At 46.4% G+C, this 24,193-nt stretch overlaps 1 protein-coding gene across 6 annotated transcripts in view; it reads left to right on the top strand.

The window, feature by feature from the left end:
* The first annotated feature begins 1,460 nt into the window (after positions 1-1,460).
* Positions 1,461-24,193, top strand: part of SLC8A3 (solute carrier family 8 member A3) — a 114,218-nt gene continuing 91,485 nt past the window's right edge. For 4 of the 6 annotated variants that reach the window (XM_027642079.1, XM_027642075.1, XM_027642078.1 and 1 more), the window contains exon 1: positions 21,873-23,684. In XM_027642079.1, coding sequence (XP_027497880.1) covers positions 21,919-23,684 — 1,766 coding nt within the window. In that variant the 5' untranslated portion in view covers positions 21,873-21,918. Of the gene's footprint in view, positions 1,569-1,742; positions 1,992-21,872; positions 23,685-24,193 lie in introns of those variants that run through there. The other 2 variants (XM_027642080.1, XM_027642082.1) reach the window with 2 other exon arrangements.

Raw genomic sequence — 24,193 nt, 5'->3', positions numbered from 1 at the left:
CCTCTATGTGGCCTCCTCTGGCTGCCCTGCTGCCTCTGGGCTTCCATGCCCTTCTCTAACTAATATAAGTAAGTAGCCAGACAGTATGGATAACTACTTTTCCAGGTCTCTGGATCCTTTCTGTGCCGAGGTGTGAGGTCAGAGGCTGCCCTGTAGAGCCATAACTAGAACCTACCGGCTGACTTCCAGGGACTTAGTGGTATGTGCTTTCCTGCAGGGGACCACTGCCCATTTGCAGCTTTTCTTATCCATTTTGGGCAGCATGAAGCAGGTGCAACTCTTCTACATGTCACCCTCCCAGTAAGTGTTCTGTTGCCCTTTCCGCTTCTCTCTTTGTATGTTTGCTGCCTCTGCCTGCCTGAGGTAAGAGCTCTTGCCCAGTGTAGGACTCGGGCTCAGGTTTCTCATGGCAGTTTATTCAGCTGCTTTTGACAGGGATGGTTTGCACTTGCTTATGTGCTCCGGTCTTGACAGAAAGCTTTTGTGCCCTCATCACCTCAGGGGTATGGGGAATCACTGGGGACAAACGGAGTGCGGACAGCTTCTCTCTGGAGGATGAAACAGACCATTCTGTGGCAGGATAGCCCCATGTCATGGATCGTTTCCTTGTAGTGCCTGGGCTTCAAAGAAGTGAGAAGCCATGCCAGAAGGTAAATCTTCTGGAGGCACATGTCTGCCCATAACTGCTGTGGTGGAAACAGAGGGGATCACAAGGGGAGACAAATCTATGTGAAAACACTATGATGTGTCTTGTGCTACTGCCCTGTTCCGTGGTTCTGGAAACCAGCCCCCAGTTGTCTTCTGCCAAAGTCAAATAACAACTTTAGAGGCAACATGTATTTTTGCCCTAAAATGACTTGCTGTCTCATAACCTGTTATTTGACTTCGGTTAAAAAAAATAGCCGGGTGGTTTCTGCAAGTATAAACCAAAGCACACAGCTTCAAATAAATACCAGGACCAACTCTGTGTGTGCAATTATATTGCCTATATTTAATCTCTCAGAAGTGTTTGGCAGATGCTTTAAATTTCAGATATGCAATCAATATCGTCTTTTCTGAGGCTCAGCTACCGTGTTCTTCCCCTCCCTTCCTTGAAATACACAAAGTCAAGTCAATATACTTGGAGGGTACAGGAGTGATCCCCGCTCTGTGAGTGTATATCTTTATCTGTATATACTGACAGAGACCTCGTAGAGGTGTGTGTGTGTGTGCGTGTTACATGCAAGACGTGCTCTGCCTTCATTTATTTTGGAAAGGGTTTGCCTTGGTTTTACCGTGCCTTGCTTTAAACGATCTGAAAATCCCCCCCTGGATTCAGAGGAATAAATATGCATGGCTTGTAATTCTGTTGCAGCGCTCGCTCCCAGCTGATAGGTGACGTGGAGTTTGGAGGCTCGCAGATTGGCTTTTTGATTTGGCTTCTTGCTGCAGTTGTGCAAACCTCGCTGGCTCCCAGAAATCAGGCTCAGCGCTCTGCTGTGCACCGTAATGCTGGGAAGCCTGGACCGAGCCCCGATGGTGTGAGCGCGGGAGTGGGGGAAGCCCAGCAGATTCAGTGGCAATCTGGGGTACAATCCATTTTCTCTTCCCCCCTCCCTCGACCCCCATTCATCTCCGTCCTCCTCGCCCTCCTCCCCCTTCGCCAGATCTCCCTTCCCTCCCCAAACTCCACCGCACGGAGCTGAAGATCAAGGCTGGTGGATTTATCAACATTTTACCTCCACCCCCACCCCCTTTTCCAGATGCACCTCCCCGCTCTCCCTGACAGCTGCAAAAGGGAGCACAGGTTTTGTAGCGAGCGAGGCAACTTGGACTGACATGCAAAGGCGAACCCCCCCGTACCCACACACACCGTCGGTGAATCACCGGGAGATGCGATGAGCTCCCTTTAGGAACCGGAAGGATTTGTGTTGGGGAGCCAGCGGAGCCCCCCTCTCCCCCATCCCCCATCCCGACCCTCCAAAAAAAAGTCAGGAAAGCTGCCAGAAAGGGTAAGTAAGGGGGTGCCACCCCCTCTCCGTGGGAGACGCGAGGCTGGCGGGCAAGTGTCCTGCTGCCAAGCGGGGCTCCATGCCTTGCACGGGAATGGCCGTGGAGCGGGGGGTGCTGGGGTGGGGTGGGGGTGGAGGGGGCGAGGGCTCTTTGCGGGCTCATCTCCCAGGATGGGGGGGAATTCGCGTTGCCGAGGTGCTGGGAGCTCGCTTCATTCCTGCTGTTTTCCCGGCGCCACGGCGGCTCCGTGCCCGTGTGTGTGTGTGTGCGTGTGTGTATTTGTGCTGCGGAGGCAGGGCTTTGCCCACGGCGCGGAGCGGGCGCTGCGGGGTGGATGCGCGGCGGGGAGGGGGCTCCGGGCCGGGCCGGGCCGGGCGCTGCGGGGCCGGGGCCTGGCGGAGCGGGCGGGCTCCGGCGGGGCGTGCGCGGCAGCACCAGCCCGGTCCCGCGGCACCGCGCGCGGCGGCCCCGGGATCCCTCCCGCCGCCGGGCGGGGGTGCCCCGGTTCGGAGGCGCGGCACGGCCCGCAGGGATGCCGGGGGCCCTGGGGGAACGGCTCTGCCCGGGGCTGCCAGGCGAGGGAAGCGGCTCTCATGCAGGGCTATAAATTTCCTTTTTTTTTTTTTTTTTTTTTTCTTCCCCCCTTAAATTTCCTTTTTTTATTTAATTTTTTTTTCTCCGCCGGGGGAGTCCGTGCCGGGCCATCCCCGGCCGCGGGTGGGGGCACCGGGGGCGCCGTCCCGGGCAGCTGTCGCGCTCCGTCCGCCGGGGCCGGCTTGTTTACCCCGGGTGTCAAATATAGCCGCTGCGCCAGGCGCTGCCCTAAATAGGGCACGGGGCTGCCGGCGGGCCCGCAGCCCCCCATGGCAGGGGAAGAGGAATTCTACACACACACACACACACACACACACACACACACACACACACACACACACACATACATGCGCACGCATGAGAGCTGACCCATATGTGGGGTGGTTTCATACTCTTCGTCTCTCCCAGCCTTGCTTCAGGGTTTTGTGCTTTTCACCTGTATCTAAAGGATCAATCACTCTGGATGACAGATGAAACCATTGCAACTGTTTTGGGTTTTTTTTCTTACTGATACTCTAAAACATGAGGCCATGGCCATTTCCCCCTCTACCTCCTCCAATGGAGCTGTAGTGTAATGGTTGGGTTCCTGACTTCTTGTTTTATCCCTGGCTTTGTTCTGGGGATTTCACCTTAAAAATCTGTTTCAGATTTAAGGGGAGACACTGGAGGGACAGTTGAGGTGAGAAGGGGTGCTGTACGCACATCCTCCCCCTCCTTGTGTTTATATGTATATTCCTTTAATTCCTCACATCTATGAAGCAAAAGGTTGATTTCATCAAGCTGTTTTTTTATTTGTGGAGGGGACAGGGCTGGAAGGCTTAGGTAACAGTCGGTAGCACCTTCCCGTTCAGGAGCACTCATCCCATGCTCTCTGGGAGGCTAGCAGGAGACCCTAGAGACCAGAGCTGGCTTTGGGGAACTGCTGAGACACAGAGGCCTTGAGAGTGCTCTCTAGGTGTGGTGCAGCGGGGAGAGGCATCACTCCCCTATGGCATACACATTTCTAGAGAGTCCCTCATCCTGCTCCATCCACTGCTGTTGAAAACATTCGTTTACTCTGATCATGGTTTGGGGAGCCAGTGGTGGTGCTTATGTTCATTCTTCTGTGTTCAACTGGAACGATACTTGTTTCCTAAACAGAAGTAGTGATGTTGGAAAAGAGCATGTCCAGCTACTGCCGAAGGCTGGCTGGGGAGGAGCAAGAGCAGCCCAGGGGCCCTCAGTTCTGCCATGAGTGTGCAGTGTGATGGCAGGAAAATTGGTTACCCCGTGTTGTAAACAGAAGGGTGTAATATCAACCAGGGTGGGGAAGGAGAGGACTGATGGTGGTAGAGAGTCCTACTTAAAAGGTGCAGTACTGCTGTCTGGTTTTTTTCCCCCTAAGCCAAATATGAGTCCTGCTCTTAATAAGTGGGTGGTTTAAGCATTTCCCAAATGCCCAAGGTAGGACAGATTGTGGTAATCCCGCTGCTGAGAGATCCTGTGTGAGAGCAGTGGAAATGCAAGTAGGTTTCTGGTCTCTGGCATACCTTCAGTGTTCTGCTAGGCACATTTATCTCCTGGATCTCATTTGTATCATTAATGGTATTTTTCTCGCCCTGTGGGGATTTGGTGAGGACACAGTTACAATAACTAGTGGGTGACAGGATGTGAGAAAAAGGCAGATGTGTAGCCATCCTAACACCACTTTGTGTAACACTTGTCCTTTGCAGAGAGATTGCCCCTTGCTCTACAAAGCTGCCACCTGACAGGGTGACACCTGGGATGGCAGATGCCATCATCAGGTGAGATAGTCCTTTCCCTCACCTTGGGCAGTGTTGGAGCAGTCTTCAACACCAGCACCCAAAACAGGAGAGTGCACATGGAGCACATAGCAAGCATGGCCTGGCTTGTTAACCATGCTGTGCTCTGCAGGCTCTTACTGGGCCGTGGTGAGGGCAGGAGCTGCCCTGTCTGACTGAAACAGGGTGTGTTGTTGGGAGTCATGAGCAGTTTTTCTGCATAGCAGTTGTAGAGCACTCAGGGCATTGCTCCTTGGCTTGACTGGCTTGTAGAAAGGAAAAGGGGATGAATCCAGCCTGCCTGCTTCTTCTGCTTTCCTCTGAAACTGGTGGGTCTGAAGTCAGATGAGGCTGATCTGAGAGAGGCAGGTGTTATGGTATTGCGGGTTGGACAGGTAGAGAGGTTGCTTAGGGCCTAGGCTGGCCTGCTGCTGTGTTGTGCCTGAGCCCACATATATCCGTCATTTTCAAAGGGTCCTTCCTCAGAGAGGCATCCTCCATCCCCAAGGCAGGGAAAGGCCATGACAGAGTGTGTCAGCACTTTTATTAGAAACCAAGTGAGGATGTATTCCCTCGGCCAATATTTTCAAGTGAAGCACTATACAGATAAATGGTCTGTCTGTCAGGGTTTTGTTTGCTTGTTTTAAACAAACAGCATCAGTCTCCTCCCCTAAGCTTCCCCAATGACCAAGTGGCATTGACAAATAGTTCCTTGTTCTTTGTTGCTGTCCTGTTTCAGATGTCTTTCATGTGCTTCACAGTTAAAAAGATGGCTTTGATTGCTGGCCAATTTTTTTTTAAACCAGGCAGTAATATCTAATTCTATATTAAAAAAAAAAAAGCGAAGGAAATTAAATTACAAAGGCGAAAATATCTTAATAGGAGGAAAAAAGTCTCTGAAGCCAGGAAATTGATACTTGTGATGCTCCACCTACAATCACCCACTGTGTTTAGGTATTGTGGCATAGATTAATGCTTTTGTTGATTTACTGTTTGATAACGGTAACTCCTACAGGCATGGTTGGGGGCCCATGTTTCCAAGTGCTATACAAATGTCTAGTAAATTATAGTCCCTGTCCTGAAGAGTTTCATGCATTGAGAGGTTACATAGATGACAAGCTGTTCTGGGGGAACCTTTAAAACACCTGTGCTGCAGAGCTTGTGGTCCCGCACTTGCTGATTTTGGTGACATGGGGTTTGGGGCTGGAGAGGAGCTCCAGCTCATGTCCCTGCTTACCTGCAGAATGAAATCTGGGAACTACCTTCAGTCTCCTGCAGGTGCAGTGGTCTTCTGGGCTGCTTGAGGACTAACATGGTATAGACTGTAGTTGGCTTCCCTGCTTCCCCTCTGCCTTAGTGCTTTAAACTGCAAGCTCTCATTGAAAGCCATCACGGATGTGAAAGCATGGAGTTCAGCATGATGGCCTCCCAGTCTCCCCCCTAGGCGCTTCTGTCACTGAGTTTTGCAGGAATAGCAAAACATGAGGTGGCAGGGATGTGTCATGCCATTTTGAAGGTACCACCACAACCCCATCTTGGCAGTGTCACAATGAATAGACCCAGGTGCCATTGTTCCTGCAGTGTGGCATTATAAAGTAATTAGTTTGCCCCATAAGACGCATTTATAGGTAGCTGATGATCATGCCCCTATGCTCCTTCTACTCTCAATTTCCTGGTAATTCTGTCTTTAAAGCTGCTTGCTGGAGCCTTTGATCACATAGCTGAGCTGTCATTGATGTCTCTGACAGTTGACATCATGGGAGAGAAGGGAGCTTAGGGCTCCTAACATTTCTTTTATGATAGCTTGTTTTCTAATGAAACACTCCAATGAGGATTTTCCATCATAATAAAACAGGGAGCTCTTCCAGAGCACTCAGATTTAGGGAGAAGCTTCTGTTTCCATTCAATAGCAGATTATTTTAAGGCTACAAAAGTGAACTTGCTCTGTTTGCTGCCTTCCTGTACTCTGCTGTCTTTTTACCTAAGCCACCTAACTCAGGACAGCAGCAGAGACAGCCAGGTCAAGAGCAATCAGCAATACTAAATATCCTATGCTGCTGGGCATGTTTTGCAACCAGTGAGGTGCCAAAGAGTTTTAGAAACTATAGACAGATAAGACTGCATTGCCACTGCTTTCATCTCCCTCTCCTAGACTGGTACTTGGAGGCTGCACTGCAGAATACAGTTTTAATCAAAAGAAGTGTAGTGATGCAGGGATGTACCTGTGAGAGGGCACTTAGATCTGGCTGCTGAGGTTGTGTTGAAGGTGACGTGTCCAGAACTGAATGTGGGACTCCAATGCCGACAACACAAGGTGCCCTACCAGTGCGTTCATGTGCTGCATGCTGGTGAAAACTGGTTTCCTTCACCAGAGTGGGAGCAAAAGCAGGGAGAGTTAGAGCATATCTGCTCCTCGCTCTGCAATCGGGCTACATCTCACTCTGGATGTGTCCTAGCTCCCCTCAATGCAAGTAGCAGTAGGAGAGAGTTTGTCACCAGGGTCCAGGCTGGCTGTGAAACACACCATTGCCACAGCTCCCCACACCCAAATTAGGAGAGGCAGCTCTGCCTCTGCCATGCACTGATCATGGATGGGTACTCAAAATAATGCTCTCTGTGAAGAAGCTGTCCTTTTGCTCTCCATACTCTTTGCTTTCAGGAAACTTTGTCTTGGGTCATTAAGACCTGGATGTCTTGGTTTACTGCCTTGAGGGGGCCATTCCTTGTTGGGAAGTAATATCTTGATGTTGAGCTTAAAGTTAACCTTAATAAGCACCTTTATCCTCTTCTTTGGTTTTAGTTGGAATTACTCAGTGACCCTTGAACATGCACATTAGTTGGGAAAATGGAGGCAGAGATATGTCTCTGCCTTTATGTGGCAGGACAAGGCTGTTTCATGGTCCATGAGGTATTACAGGATTCACTGCTGCAAGAGGCAAACCTGCCTCTGCCATACAGCTAATGCACTTGCCACACTTGTTATTTGGACCTTGTTTCCTGCAGCTTTCCCACCCTGGTTGCTTGTTCCTGCTCCTGTCCCCCACCTGCAGGATACTGGCGTAGTGGCATGAGTGGCCAGGTGGTGGGTTCAGCTTGCTTTTTGGCCAGATAGATTCCTCATCCTTATTCATGCCCTAGCCGTGCAAACAGTTCTGCCAACAAAAAAGAGAGAGCTAGAGCAGAGTGGGAAAAAATGACCAGAGGTGGAGAATTTTCAGGCTGGCTTAAGAACCCCTGCTTCCACCTGTAAAGCTGCTGCCTAAATTGCGTGCAGCAGTTAAGGCTTGGAGTTGGTTCAGCCTTGAAGTCTGCTCTTGATGAAATGGATAGTGCTGAATGCAAATTAGTTGCAAAGAACCTAATATAGTGATGGAGTGTGCAAAGCACTTCTTAAGCTATTAAGAGGCACAAGAATCGGCAGAGAAAAAAGATAAAATAATTTTTAATATAAAATCTTCCTAAAAACATGCATAGGGGTTGATCCTGATTAAAACAAATCAGAGAGTCTGGGCCAAGCTATTTCTCAGATGCAACATGCCAAATGGACTCAAGTTTTTCAAGAAGAGAATAAAATGAGAACTTCCCCTCTGCTCTCAATTCTTTCAAGTCCCTTGAAAGCTTCACACTAATATTCAGCACTTTATCAACAACAATCTCTACACGTTGAAGCCTCCAGACTGCGTTCCCTGACAGTGCAAGTGGGAGCAGTGCCAACTGTTTTATTAGGTTTGAACCCACAAAACCCACTAGCAAGGAAGGTCTTCATGAGACCGCTGCAGGCTAAGTTTGTGCTGCTGCTATGCACTTGCTGTGGGTGAGTCCTGGAAAAACTGCCTGCCTTGGAGCTAATTGGGAGCCCTCGTTTGAGGACCTGAGGAGCAGAGTGAAGTGGAGGTCTCGTCATTATCTTGAAGGTGCGAAACAAGGTGGGTCTCTGTATGCGTTTCCTTTGTGAGAGATTCTTATGAAGGACAATAACTTGCTACTGCTTTTGTTTTGACAGCCCGTAGACAAGAAAGCTTGGGTTATAGGAGGTTATAGGAGGCAAACAGAGGGGATGCTGCTGGAGTTAAACATGATGGGGTATTCTCCTGTATGAGCATCCTGGAGATAGGTGCGCTAGACATTGGCCTCACATAAATTACCACCTGCTCTGACTCTTGAAGCATCATTTTTTCCTTTCATTTTAACCTTCCAGAGTAGTTTCAGGTTCACTTCTTCTAGTAAATGTTTCCTTTTCTCTAACTTAAATAATCCATCTCCCCAAAGCTGACCTGACAGATGTTTCTCCCGCAGTGACCCTGCGCACACAGCACACTTCATGAAACCCTGGCTTCCGTGGGGAAACGCAGCACCAGCAGTGACCCTGCTGGTGTCCCAGCTAAAAATAAAGCCTGTCCCTCCTGGCAGTGTTGGGGTTTGCTTTTGCAGTTTTACCCATTGGCTGCACTATGCTCTTGTGCCAGGCAGAAGGCACAGCTTAACCTTCAGAGCGTGATAGAGCTGCCTTCCCTCTGGGGAATCATACCAGGAGACTGAAGGTGAGAAGATGCTCAGCTGCACTTGGTGCACCTTCGTCACTCCCAAAAATCTGCTGGCTTGCCTGCTGCCTGTCTAGAACCATCTCCTTGCTGCTTCATGCATCCCAGTGAGTCACAAACACCCCTCCTTCCCTGGCTCTGGCCTTTTCCCTCCTCTGCTTTTTCTTCTTAAATATAGAGATTTCTTCATGATTCTCCAGTAACTGCCCCAGCTCGCCACTTCCCTCAACAACTCCATGCCTCATAGCTTCCCAGTGTTCTAAGACCATAGCTCACGTGTTCAGCCTGCCACATTTCCTCCGATTGTGCCTTTCTGCCTTCTCTCAGGTCCATATGGGCTTGGCTGCTAGGCCAAAGCAAGAGGTTGGCCCAGTGAGGCAGCAGATGCTCATTTAAAAAGGGCCTTTCCAGCTTTCCATACACATTAGCAAGTTTCACAAACATTGCTGAGGTAGAAGTATTCTCTGGAGCAAGAGGAGGGATGCATCCTATCTGGTGAATCTATGGGTATTTTGAGTGTCCCATGCACATCTATTTTTCCTCTGAGTGTTAGTTAGAGTACTTAATTTATTTCTTATAGCATTGAGTTCCACAGATTACACAAATGGACGACATAGAATTAAAAAAGTTTTCAGTGCTCACTAGATGAAATACCCAGAGTCTGGAAGCTTTCTGTTGGTGTTGGCCTCGAGCTTCTTTTGGCTTGGTTGGCCATCTCTGTCCCTCTGACCAAAGCTGATTTCCCACAGAAGGCTGAGGGAGGGGACGTGGGAGTTATGCTGGGTTGTGCAAGATTCCAGGCACCTCATCTACTTACTGTTGCAAAGGGAGCATGAAGAGGTGGCATGGTTATAATTTACAAGCATCTGTGTGGGAGCCAACAGCCACCAAGCACGGTGGGCTGGCTGCAATAACCTTGGACAAAGGGGCGGTGGTCTTGATAGCCACATTTGGGAAGAACCACAGGGGTGCTGTCGGAGGAGGGATCAGGGGAAGGATCACAGAAGTGTTTTCATGTGTATCTATGGGGAGAGCAGAGGGCATGGAGAAAGGGCAGAGGAAGGATTACTGCAGAGTGAAGGGTTTTTATGATATGGGGCTCAAATTCTTTGACTACCCATTTTTACTCATTTGTCTGTCAGTGAGCTTCCACTGCAGAATGGATTCATTTCAAGGCATCACTAGTCTTGAAAAGTGACCATCATTTTGTTGAAGACCTTTTGTGCTTGTTCTTTTGCCTATTTGAGTCACTGACCTGAATGCAATAGTAATGGTGGCTCTGCTTGGGATAACACTTCCTATCACGTTGCTCCTCACTTGCTGGTGTTTGGGGACTGTTGCTCCTGTTTTGGCAAAGCATTTTTCTGTCACTTGTGACACATTTCCCAGATGACAGGAGTTACTGTCATCAGCAGTGTCAGGAAGAGCTGAGTTCACGGTACCACCACAGAGGCATGGCTGGACATGAGAGGCTTTCTGGGCTGGGGGAGGAGGGGGCAGGGAGTGAGTGTGGAGTAAGGGTGTGAAAACAGGCTGTTTATTACCACCTTAGCTGTTGCTCCATTGAAACCTGCAGTAAGAGTGGGACCCTGCAATTTTCTTGCCTTAGCTGTGTCTTAGGAGAGATTTGGACTTCAAAGCAAATTAAGCGCATCCCAGTTTTAATCTTTTCTTTGCAGAAATAGATGAAGAGATAATTTCTGCTGCCCCTGAAGGGGACTCGAGCTCCTGAGTAAAACTGATGGGGATGTGGGACTGCTAGCATCCATAACGGAGGCTGTGCCCCTCAGTGGCAGTACTGAAGCTGTCATCTCTTTTTGCCTTGATGGCTTACATAGATCGTACAGTGGGTGGCTGCGTGGGATGAGTATGTTATCCAAGCACATACATGAAGCCAGTTACTCCTGTCATTTTACCTTCAGGATGAGGCACTTGTGCTGATCCAAGGTGACAGTGGGCACATGGTGGAGGAGAGAGACTCCAAGCCGTGTTTGCTGGGGTCTGAGACTGGGGGGGAAAGAGAATTTTCTCCTTCCCTTGTCTGGTTTTAGTGCATTTGGCTGATGTGGTCATCTCCCATGACTCAGCTGATGCTTCTGTTGGCAGGACTAGTTGTAGCAAATCTGGGGCCAGCGTGGAGCATTGGAAGGAGGGAGGAACCTGGGCAGGATGGACAGGAATACAGTTGATATGGAGGAAGCACAAAGATGCCCCTCAGCTGCTGTGTGATGCAGGTTGTGAAGAGGAAATAGATGAAGCTTTCATTTTGGACGTTTCTATTATATGAAATGTTGCCAGGGTTCCTCAGGCAGCACTTTCGGTAGAATAAACTGGTTCTGCTGACTTGGGCTCATAGGACCTATGCTGATTTACGGCAGAGAAAATCTGGTCCTAAGGGCCTTCTCTCTCTTCTCTCTTGCCAGCCTTCAGCTGATGGGATGCAAGTTGACTGGGCTAGAAAGATAGTTGTCATTTTGAAGATGACTTTGTGTAAAAGGAGGCTTTTGGAGGGGAGGGTCAAGGGAGGGAAGCTGGTGTAAGTAGTGCTCTGAATACAACGAAAATGCTATTTCTTCCACTTTGGAGATAAACAGCAGTATGATTATAATATACTTTGCTAGAAAATTCTTCTGATACACGATGCCCTGCATCCAGTTTTCAAGTGTTCTGCACTGGTATCTAAGTTAAGACATGCTGACTGCTGGGAATTGGGAGAGTATCATTGCAGGCATGTTAGAAATGGCAAGGGAGGAGTCTCATCCTTTTCAGACAAGGTGCTTTTTTTGTACGAAGTGTCCCCAGGTTGGCATACACATATAGGTAATCTTGATTTTTTGAATCTTCTTGAAGGATCAAGTCACATATTTAACTGACTTAGCCCTATGACATCTGTGTGGGTGGGACCTGCCTGGTGCTCTTGGCAGGAATCAAGAAATAAACTCAGGTCTTTCTTTGGAGAAAACAGCAGTAGCCTCTCATAGCCACCTGTTTGGTTTTCTGCAGGACTTTAAAATCATGTTTAGGTGTTCAGTGAAAAATCTGTGATTTCAGTGAGGTCCAGATGTCCAAGTGGGTTAAAAAGAGCCGATCCTTTAAGCTTCTAACCAGCCTTTGAAATCTGATCCTTCGCGACTCCTTCAGTGAAATATCTGAAACACATGGAGACCATGAGTGAGGCAAAGAAGAAATTTAGTTCTGTTGTAACAGTGGGTACTGAGGGTATCTAGGTTCAGACAATATTTCAGATTACTGGGGCAGCCAGCCAGGGAGAGCAGACCTGCAGCTGGAACACAAACTGAAAGGAAAAAGGTGAATCAACCTGTCTGATAATGCTGTAGCGAAGAACAAATCTCCACTTGTCTTTGGTATAGAGATCAGAGTGGCATATGGCTTTATACAGCCCACAGGAAAGCCGTCAGAGGGTGGGGAGAGAAGAAATGAAGGTGGGGCAGCAGATAGCCTGGAGACTGCTGCCACTTACTGTAATTGCTGTAGCAGCTCAGCTTCCACTGTTTGTTGTCCGTGTCATCTCTGCAATTACCATATGGTAAATATGACTTGAGTCTCTAGCAAATAACAGAGCTAATATTAAAAGAGAATCTGTAAACAACTAGTGCATAAATGAACAAAGAGCAATAAACAGCCTGGACTTATGAAGAATGAATTAATCATGGTGGATGTGAGGAGTTATTTTTTTAAAGCAGTTGCAGAATTAGCAGCTGAAAAAACAGCAAAGGATTAAGATATCTAAATTGTCAATAAGAGAGACATGGGGATATATGGCAGTAAAGGGTGAGGGTGCTGTGTGGAATCTTATTTGATAACTGTATTCAATTTGAGTGAATTTACAGGTTTTGGCACCTTCCAAGTGAAGTGGGAGGTATTTTGAGGATAACCCGTAGCTCAGTGCATTTTTCATGCCTCCTGCTGTGCTCAGATCTGCAAAAGCAGTGGGCGTGTTACAGTGTATTTCCCTTGTCTCATCTGGAGACCCTGACTTTTTGGCTGAAACTCTCTGCTTTCGTTCCACACATGCCAGTCAGCAGCACAGTGCTCCTCATGCCAGCCCCACTGTGCTGGGGACACAGCAAATGGGTGGAGAGACCTTCAAAAGTGAGCAACACAGTGAGCTTCTGTATATCAATCTTGATTTAACCTTTGTAGCAGTCTGGTATCTGATGAAAACCTCCTGTGCAGTAGAGCTGAGAGGCCAGTCTTCACTATCCAGGCACGGCATTCCTGCTCCAAAGAGAGCAAGTCTGCTGCTGGTTTTGGTGGGAGCAGGCACTGAGCTATGTCTCTTTACAGATACCCGTCTGCTTCTGACCGCCTTGAAGATGGAGAACTAAGAGGAGATGAAGATAAATGATTAAAGGGCAGCTTGGGCTAATTTATAAAGATTAAAATAAATTTGTGTGCTTTGGCCAAAGAAGAGCTGTGGAGGAGAGCAGCTATTTACAAGTATCTGAAGCATGTAAATCTCAGACAGGGAGGAGAATGGTTGAGAGTGCTCCAAGGACACAATAATGAGAACTAGCATCATAAATTTTCCTAATTTCATCCTAAATATAAGGAAGACGGCTAAAACCTCCAAGATAAATTACATCATGGCAGAGTGTCTATGGGAAGTTGTGGAAATGCCATCACTTGGATGATTTAAAACTGAGCTGGACAAAGTACTAGGAAATAATGTTCACAAGGGGAACAATGCAGTGGCAGTCCCTGAGGCATGGACCAGACAACTCTTCTGTCTGTGGTCTAACTTCCTGTGAAATGAGTGAAACCTGTGCTAATTGGGCTAAGTAAGGGCCTTTCCTATCAGTCTAACATGATGAACAACAACCACTTGTTTTTGCTGCAGTGATAAAGATGATTTCTGAAGTGTAGCATTCTCCTCCTCCTCTCCCATCTCTGTTTTCTGCCTAGTCTCCCATTGTCCCGTTTGTTTCTTTTGCGTTTTTTGCTGTGTATAGACAAAAAAAAGATCAGAAATTTTCTTTTTATATTTCCTTGAAGGAGAAGTTAAGAAATAAACAGGCCATTCTGGAGGATTGGAGCACTGTGTGCCCCAGCTGCTGGGGTTAGCACCCAGCATGGCTGGCTGATGGCTGTCCCAGGAGCCCACAAGCCAGCCAGGGAAGGGCTCATTGCCTAGCTACTTGTTGCATCAAATCCAGCACATCACATGATTTGTTTGGTTTGCCTCAAATGAGTGTTTTCTGTCAGAAAACTTCTGTTTTTCTTACCTAGCTCTGGATCTGAAGAGAATGAGATATGACTACAACACTTCTCTTCTTATTTACCATTTAGCGTGCCTCTGCGTGCACATAACTACAGGCTCTGCGGCACAAAGGCACTGATGACAACAAACCCCAGGGTCTTTAATTGTAACAGTTTTAGATCTGTCACCAGAGTGCTAAAGGAATGTCACGAGTTGCCGCTGTCATCTGTAGGATGCTGTGAGTCACCAGGTGATAAGTCGCACTCTGATGGTGGCACCTGAACCAGCAGTATAATATGTCTGTGAAGCAGGAGCAGTAAATAACACACCCTGCGTGCTGCCACGGGCAGTACATAAAATGTACTGACAAGAAGTTTTCCTCACACTGCTGAAATTTTTTCCCCTTCCCCCGTTGTTCCCCAAATGATCTTTTCTGCTCTTCATAAACCATCAAGAGAGAGAGTGATGAAAACCAGTGCCTTGAAAGGCTGCAGCAGAGAAACCAGTGCCTGTTCCAACCCCATGTGTTGTCAGGTACTCCAGGTTGTCTCCAACAGCTGTAGTCCATGGAGGAGGCCAGGGAACCACTGAGTGGGTGACTCAAGTAACTCCATATATAACTGCTATATTTCTCTCAGCTTCCTAAACCTAAAGGAAGGACTTTCAGCCTCTTCACTGGGCCTTTCACATTATGGGCGTAAAATCAATGGTCTGGAGATTGTGCCCTATCAGTTTGGGGTTGTTCATACTGTGAACAATGGTGTGTTCACATGTGCACTGGAATACAAGCACATAAAGACTTTAATTGTGTCTAGAAGTTCCTCTAAATGCATTGAAAGGACTGATGTTTGAAGATCTGCCTCTAAACTTGCAATGGAGGCTTCCCAGTGACTTCTAAAAGGTCATGACAGCGACTTTTTGCCAAATACACGTTTGCCACCAATGGACTGCAGTGAGCTTCTAGTGCAGTTTGTACACATGGTGGGTTTGCTCTGGCTTCCCATGCGCCAACACTGGGTGTGGTGGTCAAAAGCAGTCCTGGACCCCATAACTGTGCTTTCTTATTATTTTACTGTGTAGGTGACTGAGCACTGGCGCAGGTTGCCCTAAGAGGTTGTGGAGACTCCATCCTTTGTCCTTCAGTATCCTCAGATATATTTTTGAATATATTCAAAAGCCAACTGGATGTGATCCTGGGCAACTGACTGTAGGTGGCCCTGCTTGAGCTGGGGGGTTTGAATTAGATAACCTCCAGAGATCCCTGTGTGAACCGCCCATTTTTAGGTACTGGAAAAACAATGGCAAGATTGTGTAATACTCATGAAAAGAAAAAACCTCATCTATATCAGAGCAGATAGTACTGCCTTTTAAGCAGGAGAATGCCCACTACTAATCTGTAGGTCAGCCTAAATACCAGGTTTTGTTTTTTGAATGTGAAAAAGATATGGTTCTGGCAGGAAAAAAAGTAGAAAAGGGTAACTTGCTGTCTCTCAGGCTGAGGAATCTCAGAATAGGGATATGTATGGGGAATGGAAGAGCAAACACACCGTGACTGAGCTAGCCCACACCATAAATAAGGATGGGGCTGTGATTGCCCACTGAAGGCTTTCTGCAGTGTCTTCCACCTCCTATACGTGTCTATGCACAGAGCATAAACTGCAGCTCCTATATCCCTATAGCTGTCTATCCTATACAGATATTTTTCAGCTGAAGTGAGAGCAAGGAAATAAAATGCCTGGCCAGTCAAGTGCAGTTGGTGAGGAAGAGGACAATTAAGTACAGGCATCTTTATGGGTTAGCTATTTATGCCACTGCTTCTCCAGGAGCATCACGGATACTAAAATACAAAAAACCCAGCATGGATTGGTTCCCCAGGGTGAGTTGAGTGTTTGGAGGTTGCTCCTAGCCATACACAGACTTGTGCTCCGTTTGGGCCAGCCCCTGGGATCACCGGATATAACCAGGTCCCATCACTGCAGCACTTTTAAAAGGAATTAGTAGACTTGAGTCATTATGTCAATTAAGACCCATTTACCATGCTAGAATGGTAGGTACTGCTCAAATTAGTAGAGACACCAGCTTGTAAATATTAAAAGACTTGTTACGGGAGCCAGTAGCTTTTTTTACAGTAGCTTTTTGCATGGTCTTGAAAGAAAAGAAAGGCTCTTTTTGACACATATCAGGGGGGATTAATCCGTAGGCAGTTAATTTTGGGTTTTGGCACATTTATTATGAAGTGCAGAGCGCACTTACAGCTCCTCGCTATATCTTTTCCATCGAGCCAAACTGGGGGGATCTGGTATGGCTTAAACATGAGTTATGGTGCTTTTTTCCTCATAAAATCTAGCTGGTGCAGTAGTACAGAGCTAAACTACCTATTGCTGTGTCATAACCTGTGTAAAGTCAGCTTGGGGTCCTTGGTTGTGCTCATTTCAGGTAGGCTTGTGCCATCAGTCTGATGATTTAAGGCCTGGTCTGTACTGGAAATTTGCATTTGTCAGACAAAGTGGACACTGCTCTGGCTTTTGGCTTGCACATAAATCTTAACTTGTACTCTGGATGCTATTCTTGTAGTGATGAGCAAGGGGTTTAATAGCATTTGAATGGAAACAATCGAAAAATATGCTTTGTTTTTTATTAAATATTTTGCTGTGCTTTTATTTCAGGTGAGGGAGGAGCGTGAATTAGGTATATAATACCTCTGTGAAAACTCAGTTATGTATGTTCTTTGGCAGAAAGGCTATAGTTTCAAGTTTTGCTCATATTTGTAAAAAACCCGGTGTGCTCAAATCAAAAAGCTTTTATGTGCTTTGGAGCTGAGGAATGTGAAGTCATGTTATTAAGCTGAACCTTATTTCTGTCTCCCCCAGCTTTGGAGCAGGGCTATAAGGCGACATTAATAGCAATGCTGTATCCTCTCTGTTCTGGGACAAATGCTTGTCAAGTGCATCTTCATCCTGAGATATCTCTGTCTGGCCCTTGTGCAGCACCCACGCCTGAATGAGGCTCACCTTGTGCTGAGATCTAATCAGCAGCCTTTCCTGGCTGGTCTGGAGTCAGGGAAGAGAGGATGTATGGCCACAGATGTACTCCCGTGTCTCATTTATTTGGGAGATGGGAGGGAGAGGGGAAGGAGAGGGAAGTGCCAGAAAACCTAATCTTATTTCAGTTCAAATCCAAAGGCTTTTGTGATGGTTTAAGGCAAATTTTACCCAAGTTAGAAATTAATAGGGACTTAGGGTGTTGCTTTTAGTTTTGTATTTAATGAGCAGTGATCTTGGGAATTTGGTATGTGGCGATTACGTGTTATCAGCCATCTTTGTGTTATGTTGCATCTTGATTTGATTTCTTATAAATGCTTCCTTTTGAAAATATCCTTGCCTTTAGAGTCATGTGAGAAGCTGTGTATAAAAAGCTAAGTTATAAGGGATCAGTATAGCTCTCCCAGCTTTCTACCTTATATAGGTCCATAGCAGTCAAACTATCAGTCTTCTGAAACTCAGCTATTATAAAACGTCATAAAATTGTATCGTAGAACCATAGAATGGTTTGGGTTGGAAGGAACCTTAATTGTGACAAGCACGGTCCATGCTACTTTTTGGACTGACTTCAGAAGTATTTCAAGAACTGGTCTTTCTGTTTAAGTGTGTATTTATGGATCATGTGGCCATTGTAAACTCTTGTAGAAGAAGGAGTTCCCTCTGCTAAAATAACTACCATGTGTCTTCCCAGAGCCTTGATATTGAATGCTAGCTCATTCTGGTGCAGTGATGCTTGCAGCATTTTGTCTCTCCTTTGCATTGATTGATTGCTTTGAACTTCTCCTACCAGATAGGTGATACTATCTGGTCTCCTCACTACCAATACTGAGCAGAAAATTATGTCCAATAGCAAAGAGGTAGTGGAAGTTATGGTCCTCATGGTATAAAGCTGAAGATCATCCAGCACCAACTGACTTCCCACTGCTGCTGCAGCCTCCTGTTGTTTGCATCCTGCAGTGATGTTGCTGGAATGACACCTTGCTGTGCCAGATGTGGATGTGTTTTGTCACACTCATGTCAGAAAAGTGATACTGTGGTGCCTCCTGGGTGACTAGGACTCAGGACTGAGCTGCAAGCCTGCCTGTAGGCTTGGTCCTCAGAGCAGGACTCATGCTGAAGGATGGCTGTTGACACAAGCAGCCCTGCTGAAATTAATGCTGCTACTTAGAAGAGAGATGGGGGATGTGTCTACTGCGCAGATGTGTCTACCGGGGGATGTGTCTACTGGCCAGAACCAGGCCAGACTACGTAGATCCCTTCCAGTGATCTCTTGGCTGAGTTTAGTAGTTATATTTGAGGGAGAACGTTCACCTTGGATAAATAACCTTGCTGACCTAGAGCTACAGAGTGAGTTTTAGCTCTTCTGCCTTCTGTTACCTGAGTGTTAAACTGTTACCTCAATGTTTTATTAAGAGCAGTTTTAAAATTTGATACTTTTATTCTGTTATAAGTAATTTTTGCAGCAGTTCTCAAGGGGGGATGACCACAAGAATGCTTCACTGTGTTTTTCAGATTGGTTAGGTTGCTAATGAACACGTATTAAAATTGTATTAAACAGCATGTGTGTGGATAAAGTCCCTGAGGAGTTTTACCTGTGACAAAGAATTGCAGGATTGGGTCATTGCTATATCATTTTAGAAAAGTGATTGTGGCCTCCACTTAACGTTAAAATGTTTGTCAAAGCAAGTGAAAACCAGTAAAGAAAAATATACCCAAATTCTGAGATTTTAGTCTACAACACATAGCCTGAGTTTGGAGGTCTAAACACATAAATAGAGGCTACCCTAGTAGAGATTGTCTTTGAAATAATATACTATTCATTTGACAAATAGTAAAATTACCCTCTACTTAAAATTAAATTAAAAATTTAAGCAGGACTGACAAGGTCCTGGAGTGTGTTGAGAAATGCCTAGCAATAAAAACCATCATGGCATTAGGGAAGTTAGACAGATAGTGTTAATTACAGAAGTTGTTTGTCCCACAGAGAAGGAGATTGGTGGTAGCAGTGATTTATTTCAGAGGGCAATTTAGTCATTGAACTATTCCTAGACAAGGCTCTGAATTTAAGTGATACTTAGACTCCTAAGTCATTTTTGCAACCAAATTTAGGTGCTTGAGTCATGTAGATGTTTTTGAAATTCCTCCTGTCTTTCTGTCAGCCATTTCTACATGGCTGAACTTGGAAGACACAGCAGCTACTGGCTGTGGTACAGTTAGGTAGGAGCTGGGAGCTGGAAGTGTCAAGAGGTTGGTGGATACCTGCCAGCAATCATAGTATGGATAAGGATGATCTGATGTGCCTGGGGTATTTTTGGAGCTGCTGCGCTTGTGTAGTTGGTCTCTGTGTGCACCTTGCATCAGAGGCACCTGGAATGTGTCATCTTTGCTGTGAACGTGCACACATCTACCTTGCAGCCCAGACATCTTGGGCTTGCTGCTCGTAGTCACTCTGCACATGTTCACTGGCTCTTTCTCAGGGATTTCCCAACATCCTGCAGCTAGAAATCTGGTAAAATACCATGTGGAGAGGGAAGGAGGACAAAATGGGAACATCAAATGGAACCCAGGTCGTATGTGCTGGTTAGCTGAGTCCTCCCTGAGACTCTCTGCAGGCAGTGGGGCGTTTTACAAAACTTCAAGGCTGGAGCTGGGGCTGGGCTCTCTAACAGCCCTGGCTGGGGCTGAGGTCCCTCTGATCCCTGGGAGCTCAATCAGGCACTGCAGCTAAGGAAGACAGGCAGATAGATAAGTAGGCATTGGAGTGAGAAGGTATGTAGGCAAATGTGGGAGAATCTTGCTCTTCTGAATTAGTCTACATAGCATGAAGAACTATATTGTTTTTTAATATCAAGGGTGTCAGACATGGATTTGTGATCCTGATACCGCATAATCAATTCTCTCCCCTCTGCTGTGCTTTGTCAGGAGCAGTTTTGTTCATTTGCTTGTTCACGCTTTCCTTCCTGTTTTGCTTGTCTTTATAGATTTTTATCTGAAAGTTGAAAACGGTTTTTGTTGATATCGGGAAGATTGCACCTGCTTTTGGAAATAGGCGAGTGACACAACATGATGATAAAATAGCCATTTGAGATACATTTGTTAATGCTGATAACAGACTAACGTTGCCTGGAATATTTACAGTACAAGGGAGGGAGGGGGGAGTCTCCTCAAGTGTTTAGGGGTCAGTTCAACTCTTTGAACTGCTGCCATCTGAAGGTTAGGCATCTGCTCTAAACTGACTGACTAGGCACCCTCTTGAGACCATGGCGAGAGGTGGGAAGGGACATAATCCCTTCTGGAGATGCGTGTTTTAAATACGTCTTTTGTGTCAGAACAGGATGGGACAGGAAGGATTGTCCCCTGGAAATGACTGTCTCTTTCCACTGACTACAAAGGGAGCCTAAGTGACTTTGACTTGCTGCCCAAGATTTAGATAGTTACAGTAGGGGAAATGAATCCCAGGCCTGCTCATTTGGCAGCACAAAGCACAATGAAAGTTAGTGGGAGTTAAGGCTTTTGAACCTTCCAAGTGCTGTAGATAATGCTGCTATTAAGTTTGATGTTTCCTGTGAGATACTTGCCTGTGTCTGGGCTCACAAATGTGATTTGTTGGTTAAGCCTGAGACCAAATTCTTCCAGAGGTCTGTTAGGAAGGAAGGAGGATAGTGTGATCCGTGACAATATGAAGGGTTCAGAATCCAATTTTAAGCAGTGCAAGCCCTGCAGCAATGTAGTCTGTAAGTAATAGAAGGTATTGTTGGGCAGTGATATGCCAACTCTATGTGATACATTGATCAGAGCCATTGTTTTTGTATGGTATTTTAGGTTAGAGATTACTTTCATTGTAGAAGATATTTTAATATATATCAATTTCTTAGGGCTGCAGAGGGAATGTTGGTGGGTACCTGCATTTTGCTCTGTCTGAGTTTATGAGCACAACTTTTTTCTAACTGTACTGGTTTTGTAGGTTTCTGTCACTATTTAAAAACAGGATTATTAATGTAAAATGTGACCATCCAGATCACAGAAGAAAGGCTAGTGAAAAATGGCCTTGCCAAGCACGAGTCCTGTCCCCTATTTCTGGGATGATATCTTTACCTCCTAAAATGGAGGCCCTGTGGGAGCCCTAGGGCCCTTCTGGAGATTCTGCAGCCATTAGGAGGGGCTGGCTGTAGGGATGATTTGGCCACTAAGGTACTCCATAATTTATAACTGAATTATATCCTAAAATGGACTTCATTTGGAGATTGCTCATTGGCCTTAAAAGTTGCTTTTTGTGTTGCTAGTGATTGCTTGACTTGTTTTATTCCCTGTGTTGTGAGGCAGGGTAGCCCTTAAATTTGGGTTCTTGTACTGAGTTGAAGTGCTATGTGCTGTGGAACACCATGACATCACTAGGTGAGTGGCAGCTGAGCACTCAGTTCTCCTGTTACACATGTTGTAGGTCAAGAATGGGCTATTTTATATATATATACACTTTTCCTCTGAATTACTTTTCTAGCAATTGATCTTCATCTGCAGGGCATGTAAATGCTGCAGTTTGTTAGAGTCCCTGCTAAATACCTTCTTCAAAGTGACAGAGAGACAACCCATGCATCTCTACCAGTACTCTTCAGTGGTGAGATACTGAAGTGTGTTTGGGTAAATTTTGCATCTTCCTTCTCTCTCATGCTTCCCTCCCTCCTCTCTGTTTTGTTTGTTTCAGGTTCTCGGCCTTTTTGGATCTACGCAGTGGAAGCTGCATCTTGTGTATGGCGTGGTTAAGCTTGCAGCCTGTCACCTCGGCCTTCCTCCATTTTGGGCTGGTTACTTTTGTGCTGTTTTTGCATGGTTTGCAGGTGGATGCTGGCCTGACGGGAGACTCAACCAGTTCAGTACAAAACAGCTCGTGTTCAGGATCTTTTGACTGCAAGGAGGGTGTTATCCTGCCAATATGGTACCCAGAAAACCCATCCCTTGGGGACAAAATTGCCCGTGTTATCGTATACTTTGTAGCACTGATCTACATGTTCCTTGGAGTCTCCATCATTGCAGATCGTTTCATGGCATCTATAGAGGTCATTACATCACAGGAGAAAGAAATAACTATTAAGAAACCAAATGGAGAGACCACAACAACCACCATTCGGATTTGGAATGAAACTGTTTCCAACTTAACCCTCATGGCTCTGGGCTCCTCTGCTCCTGAGATCCTCTTGTCTCTGATAGAAGTGTGTGGGCATGGATTCATAGCTGGAGACCTGGGGCCGTCTACAATTGTTGGCAGCGCAGCTTTCAATATGTTTATCATCATTGCCATCTGTGTCTATGTGATCCCTGATGGGGAAACCAGAAAGATAAAACACCTGAGGGTTTTCTTTGTCACAGCTGCATGGAGCATCTTTGCTTACATCTGGTTGTACATGATCCTCGCTGTCTTCTCTCCAGGTGTGGTTCAGGTTTGGGAAGGCCTGCTCACGCTTTTCTTCTTTCCACTTTGTGTCGTTCTGGCTTGGATAGCAGATAGACGTCTGCTTTTCTATAAGTATATGCACAAAAAGTACCGTACTGACAAGCACAGGGGCATTATCATAGAATCAGAAGGTGATCACCCTAAGGGAATTGAAATGGATGGCAAGATGATGAACTCCCACTTTTTAGATGGGAACTTAGTGACTGTGGAGGGGAAGGAGGTGGATGAATCTCGCAAAGAGATGATCCGGATCCTTAAGGACCTGAAGCAAAAGCACCCAGAAAAGGACTTGGACCAGCTGGTGGAGATGGCTAACTACTATGCGCTGTCTCATCAGCAAAAGAGCAGAGCCTTTTATCGCATTCAAGCAACCAGAATGATGACGGGAGCTGGCAATATTTTGAAAAAGCATGCAGCTGAGCAAGCCAAGAAAAGCACCAGCTTACATGAGGTGCGGCCAGAGGAACCTGAGGAATTCATCTCCAAAATTTATTTTGACCCATGCTCCTACCAGTGTCTTGAGAACTGTGGTGCTGTTCTCCTGACAGTGGTGCGGAAAGGAGGGGACATATCCAAGACCATCTATGTGGACTATAAAACAGAGGATGGCTCTGCCAATGCTGGTGCTGACTATGAGTTCACAGAGGGGACTGTTGTCTTGAAATCCGGGGAGACCCAGAAGGAGTTCTCAGTGGGCATTATTGATGATGACATATTTGAGGAAGATGAGCATTTCTTTGTGCGGCTCAGTAATCTCCGTGTGGTGGAGAGTGAGGAACCTCCAGAGCTCAATAACTCCCCATACCCGAAGGCCATACTGGCGTCTCCTTGTGTGGCCACAGTGACTATCCTGGATGATGACCATGCTGGCATCTTCACATTTGAGTGTGACATTATACATGTCAGTGAGAGCATCGGTGTGATGGAAGTCAAAGTCCTAAGGACATCAGGTGCTCGTGGTACAGTCATAGTGCCATTTAGGACAGTAGAAGGGACAGCGAAAGGAGGTGGAGAAGACTTTGAAGACACTTACGGGGAGTTGGAGTTCAAGAATGATGAAACTGTGTAAGTACCCCATTCATTTCTGTTCCTGGGTCTAGTTCTGGTGTTTAACCCCACATTTTGCATCCATTACAGGTGAATGCTGACGAGGGACAGGCTCCTTTCTTCACTTTTCCATCAGTTTCCCTACTTACCTCTTTCAGGCAAGAACCAACAGCAGGATTTAAGAGCTCAAAGCTCTTGTCCATTCCCTCTTGGGAATGACAAATTGAGGCTTAGAAATACTGGGGGCCAGGGGATAGGAGGAAAATGTATCATTCTCTGAGGTCCTGTACTAAAGCTAAGGGCTAATGGAGAGTTAAGATAGAGAGAGAAGGAAAAGGATGAGGTTTTACTTGGCTAGGCGAATACGGGAAAGCCTCTTTTTGAACACCAAACGTAGAGCTCACAGGAGTTTTTTGCAATCCCTAGATGAAAGGTTCACAACAATTATTCCTAGGCAAGCAAGAGCTGCTCAGTAGACATGGGGCTTTATTTTCAAAGGAACAGCACATCATACCTGTGTCTCTAAG

The sequence above is a fragment of the Corapipo altera genome, unplaced genomic scaffold (genome assembly GCF_003945725.1).
Source record: "Corapipo altera isolate COAL_440 unplaced genomic scaffold, ASM394572v1 23b, whole genome shotgun sequence".
Lineage (NCBI taxonomy): Eukaryota > Metazoa > Chordata > Aves > Passeriformes > Pipridae > Corapipo > Corapipo altera.
The sequence above is the reverse complement of the archived record's forward strand: the minus strand, read 5'-3'. Positions and strand labels throughout refer to the sequence as shown.